The following is an 18,938-nucleotide window of genomic DNA, read 5'->3' as shown; positions in this document are numbered from 1 at the left end:
AGGGGCCTTCTCTGCATCTGAATAGACTGACTTCACAAGAAGCAATATCCAGTAGAAAACCGCCTCCCCACACACACAGTTCTTACAGGTAGCTTTGCTATTGGGGAGACAAGAGCTACACTTAGGATTTGTTAAGAGTGCTGCATCTTTCCTTTGCTTTTCAGTGTGTCTTCTGTCTGTTGAGATGTCTGCATTTTATCGTATGTTCATTTACAGGCTTCTGATGATGATTTCTTTGAAACAAATTTGGATGTGGTTACCCCATCAAACAAATGTTATGTCCACTACACTTTGTATCTTGAATGTAAAGTTTCTGTCCTTAAATTCCTGATGGTACTTTGAGTCTTCAAGAGTCTTCTTTCTTAGAGATTGCATTTTATTCGGTGTCTGTTCAGTCCTTTTAAAAATAATTTTGGTATTATGTTAGTTTGCCATATATAAAAGACATTTCTATCTTTTGTTAACAGTACCATTTCCAAGAGTTCTGTTTTATATGTGGAGTGTGCTTAACCCATCTATTTTCTTCTAGGAGGGAAGTCTGACTCTGCTGAGACTAGAAGGTCCGAGACAGTGTCTAGACAGCTATTTTTATTTATTTATTTATTTAGAATTTTGGTATGCCGTCCCATCGCATAACGTCAGGACAGCTTACATAAAATAAACAAACACAATACAAATAAAATCCAGATTCACTCTGGCTGCAAATTAAAACCTATAGACGATATTAAAAGTAATTAAAATATTGTTTAAATAAAAAGATCTTAACCTGGCACCGAAAAACAAATAACAACAGCGCCAGGCAGACCTCTTTGGGGAGCGCATTCCATAGGTGGGGTGCCACCGCAGAGAAGGCCCTCCTCTGGGTACTTTGCCTCCTACAGATACTGGAAACTCACTCTATGATCAAAGCTGGGGCAACTACCTGCAAGCCAGAACTGTGGAAAGAACAGCACTTGCTGCTTCTCCAAGGTCATAAACTGGCTTTGGAGAAAGGCGTTTGGGGGCATTCCTGGGATGTGGAGGGAAGGAGGCAAGCTGCAGCAGCATACCAGGTATTCTGGTGGCAGCTTGGCTTCCTTCCTCCTGCCCCAAGGCGCCACAGTTAGCAAAAATCAGCCATCTAAGCATTGTGCAGGGCAGGAGGAATGCAGAGGCAACCTTCACCTCCACACCTCGACCACCCTGCATGAGATGCCTGCCATCCATGCGGCTCAGAGCATGACAGGCATCTGTGATTGGATGGCACCGCAGGAAACATGTCCACAAGCCATCGTCTCCTTTTATTTGGTTGAAAAATGGTAAATGGATATTCTAAAGGGATGGATAAAGGGCACCTAGAATGCTGCACTGAGCCAGGAGTTGGACCGAATGACTTTATTGGCCCCTTCCAACTCTCCTACTCTTTACTTTATTTCTGGAGAGAAAACATTTGCAGCAATTCAGTCTTAACACAATTTCTGCACTCAGAAAAAAGATGGAAGAGGTGAAAAACATATGTGGGATCGTTATGAGTGAAGAGGATGGCATCCATGCCCCCTCTAAAATTCTGTAAATGAGGCAGAGAGGTAGTGCTAGAAAAGCCTCTTCTGGGAGCACCCACAGTGAGCCTTGAGAGTCTAAAAGTAAAAGAAGTGCATGGGGAAGCATCACATCCCAGGAGACCACATCAACCAATAGCAGTCGGACATTTCATCATGGATACAGGTGCCACAAACAAATCCATTCACATATTTTATTTTTTTCATAGGCTAGCATTGCAGTGTTTTTCTTTTTCACTTAAAATGGGTTATGGCTGCCTTTTAAACAATGGAACTATGGTTTGGGGATGTGCTGCCATCAGTATGCTGAAGACTCACAGCTGTATCTCTTCTCTCCATCTTCAGCAGATGAGCTAAGCCAGTGTCTGGCTACAATAACGGACTGGATGAGGGCTAACAAACTCAGTCCAGACCAGAATGAGATGCTTTTGGTGGGTGATTCCTTTGGCCAGACGAGGGGTATTCGGCCTGTGCTGGATGGAGTGACTCTCCCTGAAGGAGCTGGTTCATAGCCTGGGGTTGCTCCTTGAGCCAACTTTGTCATCTGAGGCTCAGGTGGCTTCAGTTCTCTTATGTTCTGATAGTCTCTAAATTAGACTGGGACCTGGAGGTCCAGATATAGAAGACCAGTCCTGGCTTGTCTGCATTGGCTGCCTCTATGCCTCTGGTCCCAATTCAAGGTGCTGGTCTTAAACATGGCTTATTATTGCAATATGCCTAACCATGGTCTACTCAGACACTATGCTCAACTTCTGGGGCCTTCCTCCAAGTACCAACCCCTCGAAAGGCTTGGAGATTGGCAACTAGGAAAGTCTTTTCTGTGGTGGCCCCCATTTTGGAACAACCTCCCTGACGTGGCCTGCCTGATGCCAAATTTGCCATTTTTTCAGTGCCAGGTTAAGACAGTCCTCTACAAGAATGCTTTTCAAAACCTTGGTCAATTCAGGGGCCTAACACAATCATCCAGGTGCCTTTATTTTATTCTTGGCTGGATCTTTTTAATGTCTTTTGATATATTTTATATTATTTTAAATTATGTTTAAATTGTGGTTAATATTTTATCTATATTTTATTGTTTTTATACTTTGTTGTAAACCTCCCAAAGAGCTTTGGCTATAGGAGGCATAAAAATGAAATAATGATTATAAAAACAACAACAACTTTAAAAAATTGGTGTACTGAGTATGGAGACTTTTTTTTTTACAAACCTTTTCCATCTTTAGTATTTTCTTTGCTTCTTGAAGTAACCTCTCCCTTGCCTTTGTCTGTGCCACTGTGGCTCTGTTTTGCTCCTCGTATGCCATGGTCACAACAGCCAGGATTAAATTAAAGAGATAAAATGAGCACAAAAAGATGATGATCACAAAGAAGATGACGTAGGATTTCCCAGATGTTCTGATAACCTAAAAGCACAAAGTTACTGATTTTGAGAATCCAAAATATATAGCAGCATTCAAACAGGATTTTTTTATTCCATGTTCACATGGTGGTGATTTCAGAGAGATAGCCAAGTTCAGCCAGCCCAGCAGAAACAAGAAAGAGTTTTGTGACACCATGAACACTAATAAAGGTATTGCGGAATAAGCATTGGTTGATCATGGTTCACTTCATCAGGGACAACACTGAGGTAGAAATGGCAAGCTACTGTGTAAAGGCAGAGCAAAGGCCTCATCTTGAATAATATGGCCAGTTCAGGAACCATAGTAATAGATTAGGAAAGATGCAGACAAACTGTTCAAGGTTCAGAGGAGGGCAATCGAGATGAACAGGGGACTGGGAATGAAGCACTATGAGGAGATTTTCGAAGAACTGAGCCCAATTCGCCCATGGAAGACCGAGGGAAGATAGGATAGCGCTCTTTGAGTAGCTGAAAGGTTGTCACAGAGAGGAAGGCTGGTATCTCTTCTTGATTATCCCAGAGTGCAGGACATGGAATAAAGGGCTCAAGCTTCAGGAAGCCAGATTCCAGCAGAACATCAGAAAGAACTTCCAGATGGCTGTGTCTGGAATGGAATCCAGGACCTAGGGAAATCATGGACTCTCTCCCATGATGGAGGCATTCAGGATGCAGCTGGACAGCCATGTCAGAGGGATGCTTAAAGCTGAAGTCCTGCACTGACCAGGGAATTAGACCCAACAGCCTTCTTGGTCCCTTCCAACTCTACTATTCTGTGATTCTGTGCAAAATCTTTTCTTCCCACAGATATTCCTGTGTGTAAGAGGTGGGTGTGGTGCTACAGGGAACATGCAGTGATAAAAGGAAACAAGGTATGTATAGTGTTAAACACATCTAAGCCATATTCTGGGGGTGCTGATGAGCTGAATGTGGGCAAATGAACTGCAGCTTTAGGCACAGAAAAGTGTTCTCTCTCAGAATAAAGGAACTGTGTCATTTGGATGGGATAGCCTGGGGTTTCTCTTTGATTCCGCTTTTGTGTGCCCAGAAAGTGGCTGTGGCTAAGCAAGGCTTTGCCAAGCTTCAGCTGGTGTGCCAACCATCACCATCCCTTGAGAGATCTGATGCAACCATGGCAACAGACGCCTTACTCAGAGCAGAGGTGATATGGCCACCCTGCTGAAGTTAGCAGGTTTGGTCTGGCAGGTGCTGGCTGGCAGCCTGGGTCAAAACCTCCTGTTTGCCTTCTTGGTTCCTCAGTAAAAGAAAATTAGGGTATAAGGTAAATAAATAATCTGGATTGGATTGTTGTAATGTAAGTGTGAAAACAAAGCACACTCGAAAGAGGAGGAAAAGGAGTAGAAATTAAATAGAAAAGACGTTGAAGTGCAAACAGAAAGGAAGAGTTGATCAGAACCAGCCTGCTTGGGAAATCTCCACAATTCGTCTGCAGAAGACCTGAGCAGGAAGCCATGGTGCCTGTTCCTTTGAACATGTGTGCTACTTCAAAAGGGAATGCACATCACCACTAGCACTGGGTTTAAGCCCCAGAAGATTCTGAATTACGCTCTTCACAGGCATAGAAACACATATTTGTGCCTGTATAAGACTATGAAGAAAAATCATGAAGAAATGCCAATGTTGCTTTCTAATTGGTCAAGAAATCCTTTTAATGAGGCCACTTAAATCAAATTCTGATTTTTAAACACCCATTATTTCTTAAATATGTATTTAAGAAATACATATGTATAAATATGTATTTAAGAAATAATCCTACTTCTGTATTTGAATGTTCAAGGTTCTAATGAGACGAAAACTGCAGAAAGCAGTTACGACGAATCAGTACAATAGTGATAAAAAGGAATCAACATAATTCCATGGAAAAATAAAGAATTGGCTTTGACTCTTCCCACTGACTCACCTGAAATGTTTTAGACTACTGTTTTTGTTCTAGCTGCAGTGAAGAGATTGTAACTGAAATATATTTATGGCATTGGAATTCCATAAGTATCTATTTCGGCAGCAACTAAGTAGACAAATAAAGAGCTTTTTTTTATTTTATTGATTGATTGATTGATTGATTGATTTATATCCTGCCTTTTTCCTACAAAGGGCTCAAGGCAGCTTACATCATTCTCCTCCTCCATCTTATCCCCACAACAACAACCCTGTGAGGTAGGCTGGGCTGAGAGTCTGTGACTGGCCCAAGGTCACCCAGTTGGCTCCATGGCCGAGCAGGGACTAGAACCCAGATCACCTGAGTCCCAGTCCCACGCTCTTAACCACTGCACCACACTGGTTTTCCCATATTAGGGCATCAATACACCATTCATGCTAATACTTTTGGCTGTAAGAGAAACCATTCCAATCCATAGGGTGGGGGATTAAATCAGCATAATTTTAACATATATGAATAATGTGTCTCTCGTACACACACACACACACACACACACAGAGGAAAATGCAATTTTTTTCAACTGGCAAACCAGGAAGAAGTTGGTAAGAGCACAGATTACCAGATTTGACAGTGTATTCATTTTAAACTAGTGAAAATGAGAATCCAAGAGCAAGAAATCAAGGCAATATGTAAAATGCTTACCTTGTCCCAGGTTTAAAGAGACATGCGCACACACACAAGTACAGTCTTCAGCAAAATACATGAAAAACATTTCTGTAAAACATTTAATGCACTATCATATTGAGCTGGAATGCCCCTGCAGCCAGCTGCCTCCCCCATGTGCCTTGGAAAGGAGAAAATGAGGCGTGTTCTGGGGCGGGGCAGGGCAGGGCTGAGGACTTCCTGTCGGCATCCCAGCTTCCGAACATGTTTAGATAAAAATCATGGTGTGTGGTGCGGCACTGGCAGAAATGATCACCCCCGCACCTCTTTGGAGGTATAGGATGCATGTAAATTCTGGGTTCAGAGGCTTACATGCATTGTGTCAGGGGCAATGAAAAGTAATAGTTTACCTGCCGATAGAGACGTTCCCAACTATCCTGCGTCATCAGCCGAAACAATGATAAAAAGGCCCATCCAAAATGATCAAAGCTTGTGTATCCGTAGTCAGGATTTTTTCCATGTTTTGTACAAAAATAGTTTGTTCCACATTCAGTGCCGCTAATAACAGATCAGACAACAAGCAAAAGAATTTTCACTTAGTTTTTTTCCCCTCACAGACTACAGCTTTACCAAATCTGGACATTCACCTTGTTATGAGCTCACACCACAAATCTCTGAGTGGGGAGAACTGCAGGGGAGCAAGCGTCTTTACCCAAGCTAAGTGAGATCACTGGAGACTTAGGGCGAGATTCTCTTTACTGACACAGGTAGAGCAAAATGTGGTTTGCAGCAGGGGGACTACCAGCAGAAGGTTCCTGTAGTGAGAGTTCAGCTCTCCCTGTAGCCCAGTTTGCATGCAACAAGGAGCCACGATGGGAGGATTTTCTCATGGGAGGGGGCACATTGTTGCCAGGGCTTGATGAGAAGCCACCCACAACCCTAGAACAGCCTACGGGTTCTGGGTGGCTGATCAACACCCCAGCACCCCACCCTTGCACCTGATGGCAAGCTGCAGCATCCCCCTGTGCAGTTCAAATGTTCAAAGGGGCCACCTGTCACATGCAAACCAGTCTTTGTCCCTTTGGAAGGCATTCCAAACACTCTCCTTAGCCTCTTGCTTGCTCACAATTCTGGCTCACAGGTTTAACCAGGCCACAGGGTCTCCCTATCTAGCACGTGGAAATGCCAAGGGGTGCCTCCAGCCCCATGCCCTGGAAGAGCCTTCCACTGTTATCTCTGACGAGTGACCCGAGCAGTGAGTGTGGCTTTGTGTGAGGCTTGTCGCCTCGAGGAGCATGCAAACAGAAGACGCTGGGGTGTCTGCTGCCATCCGAAGAGGCAGAAGGAAATGGAGGGTTCTCTTCCAGGGGTCTTTATGTGCCATGCCTGAGAGTGAGGAAAAGGAAGTCACCCATCCTGGGTACTTTCTGCAAAGAGAAGACAGCAGCAGGAGGGCTGGGGATCTTCTCTAGGGGGCAGCAGAGAGTCTAAGGGTTAATGCACCCATGGTATGGCTCTGACTTCGATTGTTCAGCCTGCCTCAGAGGCCATGTAAACTTTAAAAATGAAGTGTGTGAAATACTTACTTGGGGTTTTTGCTGAATCCACACAGCAGTATCTCAGAAGAGTTATCTTTCATCTGGTACATGCTGACATTTTCTTGGACAGGAACTAATAGAAAAGAAACATCCATCATTTAAAGTACCTTCCCACAATGAGGCTCAGGGGCCACCACAAGCTGTTCTTAACTACAAGGAGCACAATTGTACAAAAGCTGTACAGGAAGGATAATATTTGTGCCACACCTAAGGTCTCATGTCAAAGTCTTGCTCTGAGCTGAGGCAGAAAAACACAAGAGGAGCATGAAAGAAACCAGGACCTCTCTCCTTCAGCTGTTGCCACCAGAAGCCATTCTAGCTGGTCCAGAGCTCATTTTCAGCTGTCTTCCATGAGAAATAAAATATGTTGTTCATAGGCTAATTTTGCTGAAGTAATGAAGTGAAATAAAATCCAGGGAGTTCTTCAGCTGTCAGGAGCTGAGGTTCCTTCTTTGCGCATTCAGAAAGCCAAAGGCCATTTTCTGTGCAAAGCATTCTTTATTGACAAAAAGCGCAAAACACCCAGAATGTATCTCTGAGCATGCACAGAGCGGTTTGTTGAACCTCATCTGCTAGTCAGAAACCCCAGAAACTCTCCTTACGAGCATGCCTGGGACCCATCCCTGCGGAAGGGGCTTCTGGTCCTGGAATTGGGCTGCCCTCCTCTGCTGGCAACACGTCATGGGACCTAGAGCGGAGGCCGCCTGGTCTTTGTCTGCTAAACTTCCCTGCTCCGAGCCCCCTCCCGTCTGCTGTACATCCTGGTTGTTCCCAGAGAGTGCCTGCCCCTCTGGGGAGCCTGCCTGGCCCTGAGAGAAGTCAGTCCTGCACCTGCGTGTGGCGGGATGGCCCGCGTACCCAGCCCCGTCCTCTCCTCCTTCCTCTTCCCCTTCTGTTTCTTCTAACTCCCAGCCAGCAGCCCTTGCAAAAGTGCATCCAAAGCAGCCATCCTTTTCACTCCCAACAGCAGCAACAATTTTTGGGTGCCATCATCTCAGATTCAGCTTTCTACTTGGATATATATTCGGCCCATAGAGTGGGTTTGGGCTATGATGTGTGACATTTGCACTTGTGTTTCTCATGTCTCATTCTTACTGGAGCATTTCTTTTGCTATCTGTTCGATGAGGCTGCTTGCAGTGGGACGGTCATAGAAACACAGAAGAGTAGAGCTGGAAGGGGCCAGAGGGCCATCGGGTCCACACACTGCTCAGTGCAGGGCTCCAAGGTAATCCATCCCTCTCAGGGGGCTGCCCAGCTGCATCCTGAATGCCTCTAGTGTGGGAGAGCCCACAGTCTCCATAAGTAATTGGTTCCATTGGTTCTCCCATGCTTCTTTCCTCACCTGCTGAATCTCTTCTTATGTTTCGCTGAATGTAAAAACACCACTAGTGTCGCCAGATGTTCTTCTACAGGCCAGTACAAGTGCTTCCTGTCCAGGATTTGTTGGACTACTCTTGGAGTTCACAAGCTGACTGATTGCATACTGCCATTTTTAATGTTTCTATTGTATGTTATCATGCTGTGTTCTGTGGTTATAATCGCTATAAATTGCTCAGCGAGCTTCAGCTATTGGGTGGTACTAAAATATAAACTAGTGTACATCTGACGAAAGGAGCAACAGTACTGACTTTTTAAAAGAAAGTTTAACACTGTTGGAAAACTCTTGTAAAGCAGGGGCAGGAGTGGGGAGAGACAGTTTACCTGGATCATTTAACACACACTGCTGATTTTTCTGGTTGAAGGTTACGTTCACAAAATCACGGTGGACACATTTATTTCTTAAGTTGCCCATGAAAAGCTGGAGGCCAACCAAGGCAAAGACAGCCAAGCAGAAAATGGTCAGCAACATCACATTGGCAAGTTTCTTCACAGATAGAAGGAGTGAGGTTATTATTACTTTCAGACCTATGGGGGGGGAAAGGCAGAATTATAGAGAGTTGGCTATCAGAAAATAAACATTGCAGCACACTTTGATTGTATTTCTCATGCATAGTCGTTGTCGTCTCCTTCTCCTACTCCTTCTCCTTCTGGAAAGCAGACCCCAAGCCCAACTACTGCTAATTTACTCAGCTGGGGTGGGGGGCTAGTACAGTTACTCAGTTTCTCACAGAGGCTGCTTTGAGAGAAGGATTTTTATTCTGCAGCCAGCCTGCAGAATAAAAATCCATGGAGAGGAAAATATGAAATAGCTGCACAGCACATTCTGATGACAGTACGAGTAGACCATCACCTGCAGTTACACAGACACTACCACCTTGTAGGAGGAGATGATGTTCAGGCCCTGAATATTTTTTCTGGCCAATTGGGCCTTGTGGGAAAGAAAACAATCTGTGTGTGTGAAGAAAATTAGTACATGTTCTTGAGAAGATGCAAGGATGGAGTCAATCACACCTACCAGTGATACTATAGGATGGATGGATAGATGGACTGATTGATTTATTTAAAACTTTTGTATGCCGTCCCTTATGCATGGCATAAGGATTCTGTGCCTATGGTAGCTCACATCTTGTTTCAGCATAAGACAGAATCTGCACCTGTTGCGAATCAACTGCAGAGCAAGCAGGAGAGATACGTGCTTGTGAATGGGTGCCTCAGTGGTTGTAATTAACATACACAGTAACTGGATGGGTCTCTATTTCCTTCTGCATCCTGAAAGGATGCTATCTAACCAAGGGCCATTTCTTTGCAGTAGAGACACCTGTTGCTTCCAGGGGACATCCTTTCAGTTTCAACTCTCCTTCTGCAACTGCTGATGTGCAGGCTTTGTTAAATCTGCTTTCTTGCATGTAGCTAAATGCAAAATGAAGTTCCTTTTCTTCCATGACCAGGATCAACTTTCCAAAGTGCTCCAGAGTATGAAGGAGCCCCCTAGGGCTTTCTAGTGCTGTTTAATGTTCAATGCTGACCTATAAGGCTTCCATCTGCCTTCCCCAACCTGCCATGCATTCCCAAGCCAGATGTGCTAGATTGCAGCTGCCGATATTCCCAAGCCAGAACCCATTTAGGGAAGGCTGCCTTACATCTGTCACCACAGGCCACTGAGGACATGGCAGCTGCCAAGGTTTCCCTTGTCTCACAGTTCCAGCCTTCTAGTCTCTTGGGAATGACAGATTTCAGGAGATACAGATAATCTGGGCTTGCTTCATTCAGAAACAACCTACCCCAGGGAATGAATGGCAGACATTTTACAGCCTTAGAATCACAGTTTTGACACATTAGTAGTTGCAGCTCATGCCTCTCCACAGCCTAATTGGTATGCAGCAAGGGTACAGAACCTTTTTCAGCCTGAGGGCCACATTCCATTTCCGAAACACTTTTGAAGGCCTCAGTCTGGTGCAGAGGGGCAAGGCCAAATGCAAAGGAAGCAGGGCCAGAGGCAAAACAGTTATGGCCAAAGCTACTATGTATTTTATTTGCAAGTTCATACTAGCAGTAAGCAAGCCTTACGGGGGCATTTCAGCCTTCTAGAGCATGCAGAGTGGAGTGCATGAAAGCCAGCCGGGAAACCACAGGACAATGATGGCTTATGCTGAGCAGGCACGGCCATCTAGATGGCTGGTCAGACAGGCAAAGAGGCTGGGATTTGGTGCCCATGCCGGGGGTCCTGGTCCACAGGATTGCTTTTTCTTTCGATAGGTTCTGAATTCTTGCTTTTGCTTGATTGAGGTTGCTGTTCTATGTTGTGCCTGACCTGGGGGTTTACTGCCCTTTCATAAGGGATTATTTTTAACAGGTTGATTGTGACTTTATTTTCCTGAAAATTGCCTTGGATTCCTTGCGTGAAAGGCAACATGCGCTTGTAGCAAGTACCCAAGCAGACAAAGAAATAAGGAGGATGGGGGGAAACCCATCTTCTCACCTGGGATTACAGATACGGCTTTTAAAGTCCTCAGAACCCTGAATATCCGGAGAGCTGAAATACTACCAAATTCACAAGTAAGAGAAACGTACCTGAAAATTACAAAAAGTGGGAAAGTGTTGGAACAAAAGTGACAGGCTTATTATTTTACAAGGCTACAGGTAACTGCAGTTTGCAATTCAGTGCATTCCTCCTGCTCCTGCAAATCCAACTGCTCCTATACTTGTTAAGATTGTTAACCTGTGGTATGTGAACCACAACCATCTGTATTCCAAAAGTCCTCATTTCTATTCCCAGTACCTCCAGTTAAACAGGGGTCTCAGGCAGCCTAGTCTGGAAACATTCTGGAGGGTTAGTTTCTACCAGTCAGAGCAGATGGTGGCCCAGTTTATACAAACATGGCTGGGAAAATAAGCCAGAGTGGTTTATTTCTCCCCTCTGCACATGCCAGGGAGATTAGCTTAATTACCCTCACAGCAGCACAGTTGGCCATGTCATGAAAACTGGGCAAGGTCAGCTTGTTGCTATGGCTAGCAACCTATGGTCCTTACATGGGTTAGGCTGGCTTGTTAACCAGAGCAACAAGCCACCTGGCCCACAAACTCCACTGCTGAATGTTATCACGCTAATACCAACGGACTACCATGGCACATAGAGGGTGGTTAAGTGTCCACTGTAGCTGGTCAACCATCCTGTGGCCATTTGAACTTGGCTGGAGCAGATGGGCTCGCAATCTGACTTAGGGTAAGGAAGCTTCCCATGCACGTACCATTCTGGGGAAGGGTCAGAGGTCATTGCGAGAGCCCATATTTTGCATGCATGAGGACTGAGGTTCAACTGCCAGGCAAGGCTTAGAAAGGAGACTCCTGTTCGGAGCCCTGGAGAGTCACTCCAGTGCAGACCCTCCCAAAGCGGACGGACCAGGGGTTCAAAGTGGTACAAAGTAGTTTCTGATGTGAACCCTATATGACAGGAGACATTTCTTGCTTCTCCTTAATAGTATAGGTCTGATTTTAAAGCCTGCATTCCCGGCTGCCATTCCAGAGTTAGACTCCCACAGCCACTAAAGCAAGTAGGGGCAGAAAGTGTGAAGCTTCTTATCTGTTCATTAACTATCGCTGTACTTAACAGCAGCTAGAATACTAGCAGATAATAAATCAACCTACATCTGTGTGTTTAAATGTTTTCCAAGCCAGGAATTCATATGGAAAGCTAGCAGAAGAGCAGTCCAACTTTCCACTTCGATAGAAATTCTGGCAAAGAAAGAATATAAAAACTTACGTCACAATCAAAACGAAGAAATCCAGAATATTCCAAGGATCTCGCATGTAGGTAAATTCCTGCAAAATAAATCCTCTTGCCACAACTTTTACTACAAATTCAGTGGTATAAACAGCAGTGAAAACAGCCCTGGAAAGAAAAGTGAAATTGTGAGGACAGAGGAGGAAATAGAGGACTGAGCTCACGTCCTGCATCCTGCGCCTTCTCCCAAATGATGCCTAAGGAACAGAGAAGCACTGAGATCACATTACGTGGAAAGCTGGGGTTACACTTCGTTCTGTGATTCATTTCCCTCTCTGAGCCAGCGGCAATCCCAGGTTTCTGCAAGAGCATCGCCCTACTACAGTTCTGGACAAGGCAGCATAAGCGGGAGACTTACAGAGCCCCTCTAGCGCTGGTGAGCCACACCTGGCTTACAAGGTCTGCGTCGCTGAGGTACAGGTTTGCTCTGGCTCTTTGGGTTGTAAATACGTGGCCTTGGGAGTAAGCCCCACCGGGTTTAATGGGCTCATCATTGCCCATTAAACCGGGACCACTGAATAGTACGGTGGTCTATGAATAGACCCTATGAATAGACCACTGTACTATTCAGAACCACTGAATAGCAGAGTTGGAAGGGGCCAGAAGGCCACTGGGTCCAACCCCATGCTTAGTGCACGACTCCAGGTTGAACCATCTCCCTCAGATGACTGCCCACCTTGAACGCCTCCACTGCAGGAAAGCCCCCTACCTCCCTAGGTCAGGAGCTCCACTGTTGTACTGCTCCAAATTAGTTTTCTGGCTCAGTGCATGGCTACCCCAGGCACCACTGTTGCCCTGGGCACGTTTCCGGAGTGCCCTGGCAGCTGAGACTGCTTCAGGACAACGGGGGCCTCCAGCCACTGCCACCAGCAAGGCCCATTGATGCCCTTGGGCTATATATGCAGATCAGAGACCCTGAGCTGATCTATGAGAGGGTGTTACTCTGTTCACCTGCCTCAGGTTTCATTGAAGAATTGAGACCCGAGCACCCCACCAAGTGCCTCGTTTCCTGCTCTGCTGCTATAAAACCTGTGGTACAGTACAAAAGCACAGTATACAAGTAAAGAAGAATATTTTCTTTGGCCTTTATGAGTTGCTCTAAATTCTTGCTCTAAAAATAATTTGCAGAAAGCGCTCTTTAGACAAAGAAGTGAAACTGGAGAGTTACGATGTCATCTAAAGAACCTGCCAACAACTCTGAGTGGGGAATGACAACTACAAAATAAACGCTTTGTGTAAAAAAGCTCATTCTAAGGGAATGAAACTCGGGAGTGGCTGCAGCCCAGTGCATCTCTCCGCACCATGCACAGTAATCAAAAAACAAAGGGAACATGAAGGGATTGCTGTGAATATGAGAGAGAAAATGTGATAAAGGGAAAGGGTTTGGCTGGCAGATACAGGAGAGGGGAGAGGTTTGCCTTCCAGTTTCTGCTGGCACTGAAAAGTGTCAGTTCAAGAAAGCTGAACCCTACCTACCTCTGGCACTTCGGTTGTCCTTTGTGATTAGCACTGCCTCCCTAGGCAGCCATTTTGTGGTTGTGCCAACCCTCTTCATCAGACTGTCAGATATGTCCATAGGCCCAAAATGGTTGCCTACCCAGCAGCATCATAAAGAAGTCACAAGGTTGAGGGAGGAGGGGTGGTAAAGCAATATGTCCACCTCAAATATGAGGAAAGAAGCCGTGGACCAATCTGATTGGCTTTCTCAGAATTTTAAACACAGAACTTTACCATAGGGACACCATAAAATGAGGGTGCAGCTTTGGTGGCCAGCCACTCCTGCTGCTTAGCAGTTGCCCAGTAGCACCACAGGGTGCAGACAGACTTTTAAAGCTAGTTTCCTCATATGTTATGAATGCAAGAATAAATCAGCAGGAATCTCCGCCATGACCATTCGCTGATCCTTTCTTGAAAGAGGTGGCAGATATGCTCCTGGATTTCTATCGGCGCTTTATAGGGACTGCCTGCCTCCAGAGAGAATACCAGAAACCACTGAGCTACAATTCTTTTTCACAAACTCTCCACTCCCACATCACCCACCAGTACACTGCGTTTACTTCCAAAAATTTAATCTTGCAATGCTGTTTTTCCAGTCCAGATTGCATTATTTTGTTGGAGAATAGTACAGAACGGCAGGCAGGGATACTTACTCAGTGATATTGTAATTTTTGGGGGGGCTTTTTAAAGTCATAAAGACACAGTTGACGAGAACAACACATGTAATGAATGCAATGAACAAAGTAATTACTGAGTTAAGGAAATGAAGGGAAAGTTTGCTAATAAGGTCGATGTGCATTCATGTGAAAAACTAAAGCACATGTGATTTGGGCTCCTTGGTAGTGCATTCTTAAGGGAAGCATTTCTAAAATGTATGCATTCTCCTAACCTTTCAGCCATTTCTTGTTTCTACTGTGTAATCATGACTTGGTTCCAGTCAGCACCAGGGAAGTTCCCTAGGACCCCAACCCGGGGCAGCTGAGTTGGAAGCAATCTTCTCCTGGGCTTTTAACAGGGTTCTCTTTGCTCCCTGAGTCACAACATCCATGTCTAACCCAAATCCAGAACGCTTGAGGAGGAGAGTGCGCAAGACGATTGGAAGGAAATATGTCAGCCTCCTTAAGTCGCACTCAGAGTGGCCGGCTCACCACAGCACTCAGACCAGTACCAACCTTTCATCTGACTCGGGTCTTCTGCTCAAATGTGCAAACGCCTGAGAATGGGACGTGGGGCTCCTCCGCAGCCCACACGCCTTTTGAAGATCTAAACGATGCTTGCGCAACCCCTTATATAATACCCCAAGGCACCATTAAGGATCGTTAAGCGCTCTTTGCAGCGGAGAAGGGAACCAAGCTGCACAACAAACCCAAAGCCACACACAGTTTTCGCCTACAGTTACACTGCTGGAGAAAAGTTTGGGTCAGGGGATTGTGGCTTGTTTTGAAGAGGTGCCACCACGAGGCCAAGGATTCTGGTGCACTGGGCTGGCAGACCTTGCAGTTGCTTCTTTTGCACTCACTGTGTGGGGCACCACACTAGAGCAGAATGGCAGGTCCTCTGTTCTGCTGAAGGTTAAGTCTGTGTCAGCTAATCTGCGTTCCATCTCCCACTGAAGCTATCATGGGAAGCTGTTTCAATCTGCACCTGATTCCATTTTCTACCAGTCTTCTATCAGCCCTTCCCAAACTGGTGCTCCAGCATGGCTGTGCATGATGGGAACTGTAGTCCAAACATCTAGACAGCGCCAGGTTGGGAAAAGCTGATCTGAATAACGCATTCTACTTTTTCACAGTTAATTTTTTCCTTTTAAATATAATGTTTGGGCTATCGAATCATAATTCAAGTCAAGCTGCAGACTTTAGGGAAGTTTCTCCATAAACCTAGTCCACATAATTAGAATTACCATACCAAAGCTAGCTGCAGAACTCAAATTTTTTAAATAAATCAAACATATGAGTCTGGCCAAATGTTGCAAAATGTGAGAAAGTTAACCCCATCATCACTAACCCACCCAACATTGCAGAAAATTGACCTCTGATTCCCAAACAGAGTAATTAGTTAGAGCATAAAGAACAACTGCTTGATTTAATAACTTCCCTAGTTGCGGTAAACCTAGGAAATAGGTGCCAATGTGTGTATCTTATAAATACACATTTTTCATAAAAACAGTATAAGAAGTAGATTAAGGAACTAGAAGGATATGAATGTATCAAGATTTTGATGGCAAATCTTCTCAGTGGATGAAAAGGACTAAATAAAAACAAGGCTCTGGAAGCGGTAAATCGATAAATTCTTCTCCTGGAGGACAGCACCATAAATGTCTGCAAAAGAACATGTCAAAACTTTTAAAAATGTAACACATAAAATTGAACAGACATTAAGAAAATAAGAAATCTTGTGCATTTACTGCCCAGAGACATAGACCCAGTGCCTATGCACCCCTTCGAATACAGTCTTGGGGAAATACCAGCTCTGCCAGGACTGTGGATCGCAGCCCTCACCGAGGCTCTGAGCAGTCATAGCCAGATCTCCCGGAGAGAGAGGGGCATATCAGGCAGGGACTCTTGGGGTAACTCTGGCCCTATAGTTGATGTCCACGGTAGTCTGGGTGACAGGCAAACCAGAGCCTGGATCACCTGCGGGAATTTTTCATAGCAAAAAGCAATCCTTTTGGGGTTCCAGTTTGGATCAGGGCCGCAGCACGGAACACTCTCTCAAGTGTTACAGCTGCAGCGTGCTCCCCAGTGGCTGCACACCCCTGGATTTACTGGCTGCTGAAGGGCCGGTCCCAGGTAACCCAGCCACAAGTTCTCCTTCAGTTCATAGCTCCATTCCCTTCGATGAGACAAGGGAATGCTGCGCTCTTGGGGCTGCCACTGCCCAGGCTTTTGTGGTGGGAGTGAGAGGAGGCTGGAGCGAGCCTGTATGTTGCAGGAATCTTGCAGGAGGGCCAGCGATGAAGCCGTGTTGGCAGACTGCTGTTTCCCATTTTCAAAAGTGTTCGTGGCAGGGCTGCAGAAACAAGGGCAAATGCATGTCTGCGCCCACCAGGCCACCCTGTCTTCTGCACCAGCAAAGACCTTTTGCACAGTGAGCCCAGCCGCCAGTAAGGAAATACGTTACTTAAATGAAACAGTGGGAAGGGTAGCACACACTGGCAGGCCCCAGGAAAAGTGTCTGGAATGCACTGCTGCCCACAGGTACCGTGTTGCCCACCCCTGACTCAATGCATTCAGCCCTGTTCTGAAACACCTAGAACGAAGACATGGGTCTTTTTATCTGGACTGCCAACAGATGATACTGCAGCTCTTTAGTCTTACGCTCACCAGAACATTTTACCACAAAAAATAATCTGATAACGTATGTATGTCTCATAGTACAACCTTACAATCCCTGTAGTAGGGGTCAACATCCTCCAGGGGTTCACCAATGAGCCAGGGAGGTGGTTTGCCATAAATAAGAGGCAGCTTTTTAAAAGTTTTCAGGTCCAGCTGTGGTTGAATATTTTCTTCTTCATGCTGTTCGTTTTTGCCCTCCTCTAAGGCCTTGGCCTGCTTTGCTCTCTTGTCAGCAATTCTTTTTTCAATTTCATCCAGGCTTTCCGGTGTGAAACGGAGGAACTTATTAGCCATTGAAAAAGAAAAGTTCGGCATCTTTTTGCACTGCTACTGCAGATGGGAACAAACATTTGAGTTATAACAGAAATCGAGTTCATAGTAAAAGTCTCATAATCCAGATGACCTTGGAGACCATCTTAACACAATGGTAAAAGCAAATGCAGATGCAGATGACAGCTCTAATGACTTCTGCTGGAGGTATTAGAGCTGTGTGCATTATTTATTTAGGGTGCAGTCCTATGGGGAAGACTGCAAGCCCCCAAACTTACAGCATCCCATGCAGAACAGGCAGTTCACCTCCCCCACTCCACATTTTCCTTAGATACCTAGTGACAAGTGTTTCGGAGAACAAGGCTGGAGCAGCTTCAGGACAGCTTGTACCCTGGCTGCTCCTGTCTCTTGCCTTCCTCCTCAGGTGCGCCCTGAAAACCCTGCAAGGTAACTTTCCTGACCTTGGAGATCAGCTGCTGTGGGTTCTTTTCACACTGGCTGTTAGGAAGAGTCCCGATGCCCAGATCCAAGGTCAGAGTGCTGCCCGACTTCAGAGTTTGGAATCTAATTTATCCTATGAAACTCAAACAATGTCTTTTCAACAAAAAGATCTCAAACAGCTGTCATAGCAAATGCGGCCTCAGATAAGAACCAAAGAAATTGTAATTGGGATACTTCAGAAATAGGACTAGAAATGGTCGGCAAAACAGGTGTGTGAACTGCAAATGCTGCGATGCATTGTACAAAATATCACTCGTGGGTCGTTGCTGCTGTCCTTGAGAAATGCTTGCCAAGTTCCTAAGAACCCTGGAATCCCCCAGAATACTGTGAACAATAGAGCCTGAAAAAGCACTCTGTGGAGCACTACCACCACTGTTCAACGGTCAGATTCGATGTGGTGGCAGCTTTTGCCTCTCTCTTACAAAAGCAGAGTAAATCTGTGGCTGAGAAGGCCGAATCCTCCCCAGCCTGCCTTCCGAGCAGCTGAATACTCTAGGGCAGCCCAGTGCACTGCAGATGTCTTGGACTACAAGTCCCAGCTTCACCAGCCAGGGAGTTGTAGTCTAATGAACACCTGCAGGCAGCAGATTGGAGAAGGCTGCCATGGGTATTCTTTTCTTACATGGTCCAGATATCAAATGGAGAGTTCGACAGGGAGCTCTCTGCATGGAGTGGGAAAAGTTCATTTCCCTCAACTGCATGCCTCATATGATGTTAAAAGCAGTGATGCGGGGGCGGGGGGATTTAAACTCCCTTTAATAGGAGGGAATCCACTTGGACCACCCTCAGGCCTGGTCTAAATTCCCTGGACCAGCCTCAGGCCTGGTCTAAATTCTTCCCAGGCAGAAGTGATTAGAGGCTGAGAGGACTTCTTCAGTTGCATGGCCACTCCCTCCTCACCCACCATCATGCCCCTCTGTTCCTCTCCCACTTCCGTCAGGGTTTCAACTTCATCGATGAGCCACTATGAAAACCTTCATGTTTTCTGAGAGACCATGGATTGGGGGGTGGGGGGGGGCAAAAATGGAAAATAACATGTCCCAGGTGCACCTACATCCTTGGAGGTTTTTTTCTCATC

General features: G+C 45.6%; 1 protein-coding gene across 1 annotated transcript in view; it reads right to left on the bottom strand.

Annotated features, from left to right (window-relative positions):
* LOC123020812 (sodium channel protein type 5 subunit alpha-like) overlaps positions 1 to 17,523 on the bottom strand; it is a 47,267-nt gene extending 29,744 nt beyond the window's left edge. The window contains exons 1-9 of the mRNA XM_044424996.1: positions 17,135 to 17,523; positions 15,954 to 16,072; positions 14,405 to 14,494; positions 12,234 to 12,362; positions 10,953 to 11,044; positions 8,795 to 8,998; positions 7,081 to 7,165; positions 5,905 to 6,052; positions 2,747 to 2,941 (exon numbers count right to left, since the gene is read on the bottom strand). Of these exons, the coding sequence (XP_044280931.1) occupies positions 2,747 to 2,941; positions 5,905 to 6,052; positions 7,081 to 7,165; positions 8,795 to 8,998; positions 10,953 to 11,044; positions 12,234 to 12,362; positions 14,405 to 14,494; positions 15,954 to 16,072; positions 17,135 to 17,404 (1,332 nt within the window). The 5' untranslated portion in view covers positions 17,405 to 17,523. The remainder of the gene's footprint in view (positions 1 to 2,746; positions 2,942 to 5,904; positions 6,053 to 7,080; positions 7,166 to 8,794; positions 8,999 to 10,952; positions 11,045 to 12,233; positions 12,363 to 14,404; positions 14,495 to 15,953; positions 16,073 to 17,134) is intronic.
* Positions 17,524 to 18,938: the final 1,415 nt, after the last annotated feature.

This window comes from Varanus komodoensis, unplaced genomic scaffold, assembly GCF_004798865.1.
Source record: "Varanus komodoensis strain SLA01 unplaced genomic scaffold, ASM479886v1 scaffold15, whole genome shotgun sequence".
NCBI classification, from domain to species: domain Eukaryota; kingdom Metazoa; phylum Chordata; class Lepidosauria; order Squamata; family Varanidae; genus Varanus; species Varanus komodoensis.
Note: the sequence above shows the minus strand (reverse complement) of the source record. Positions and strands in the feature narration are given on the sequence as shown.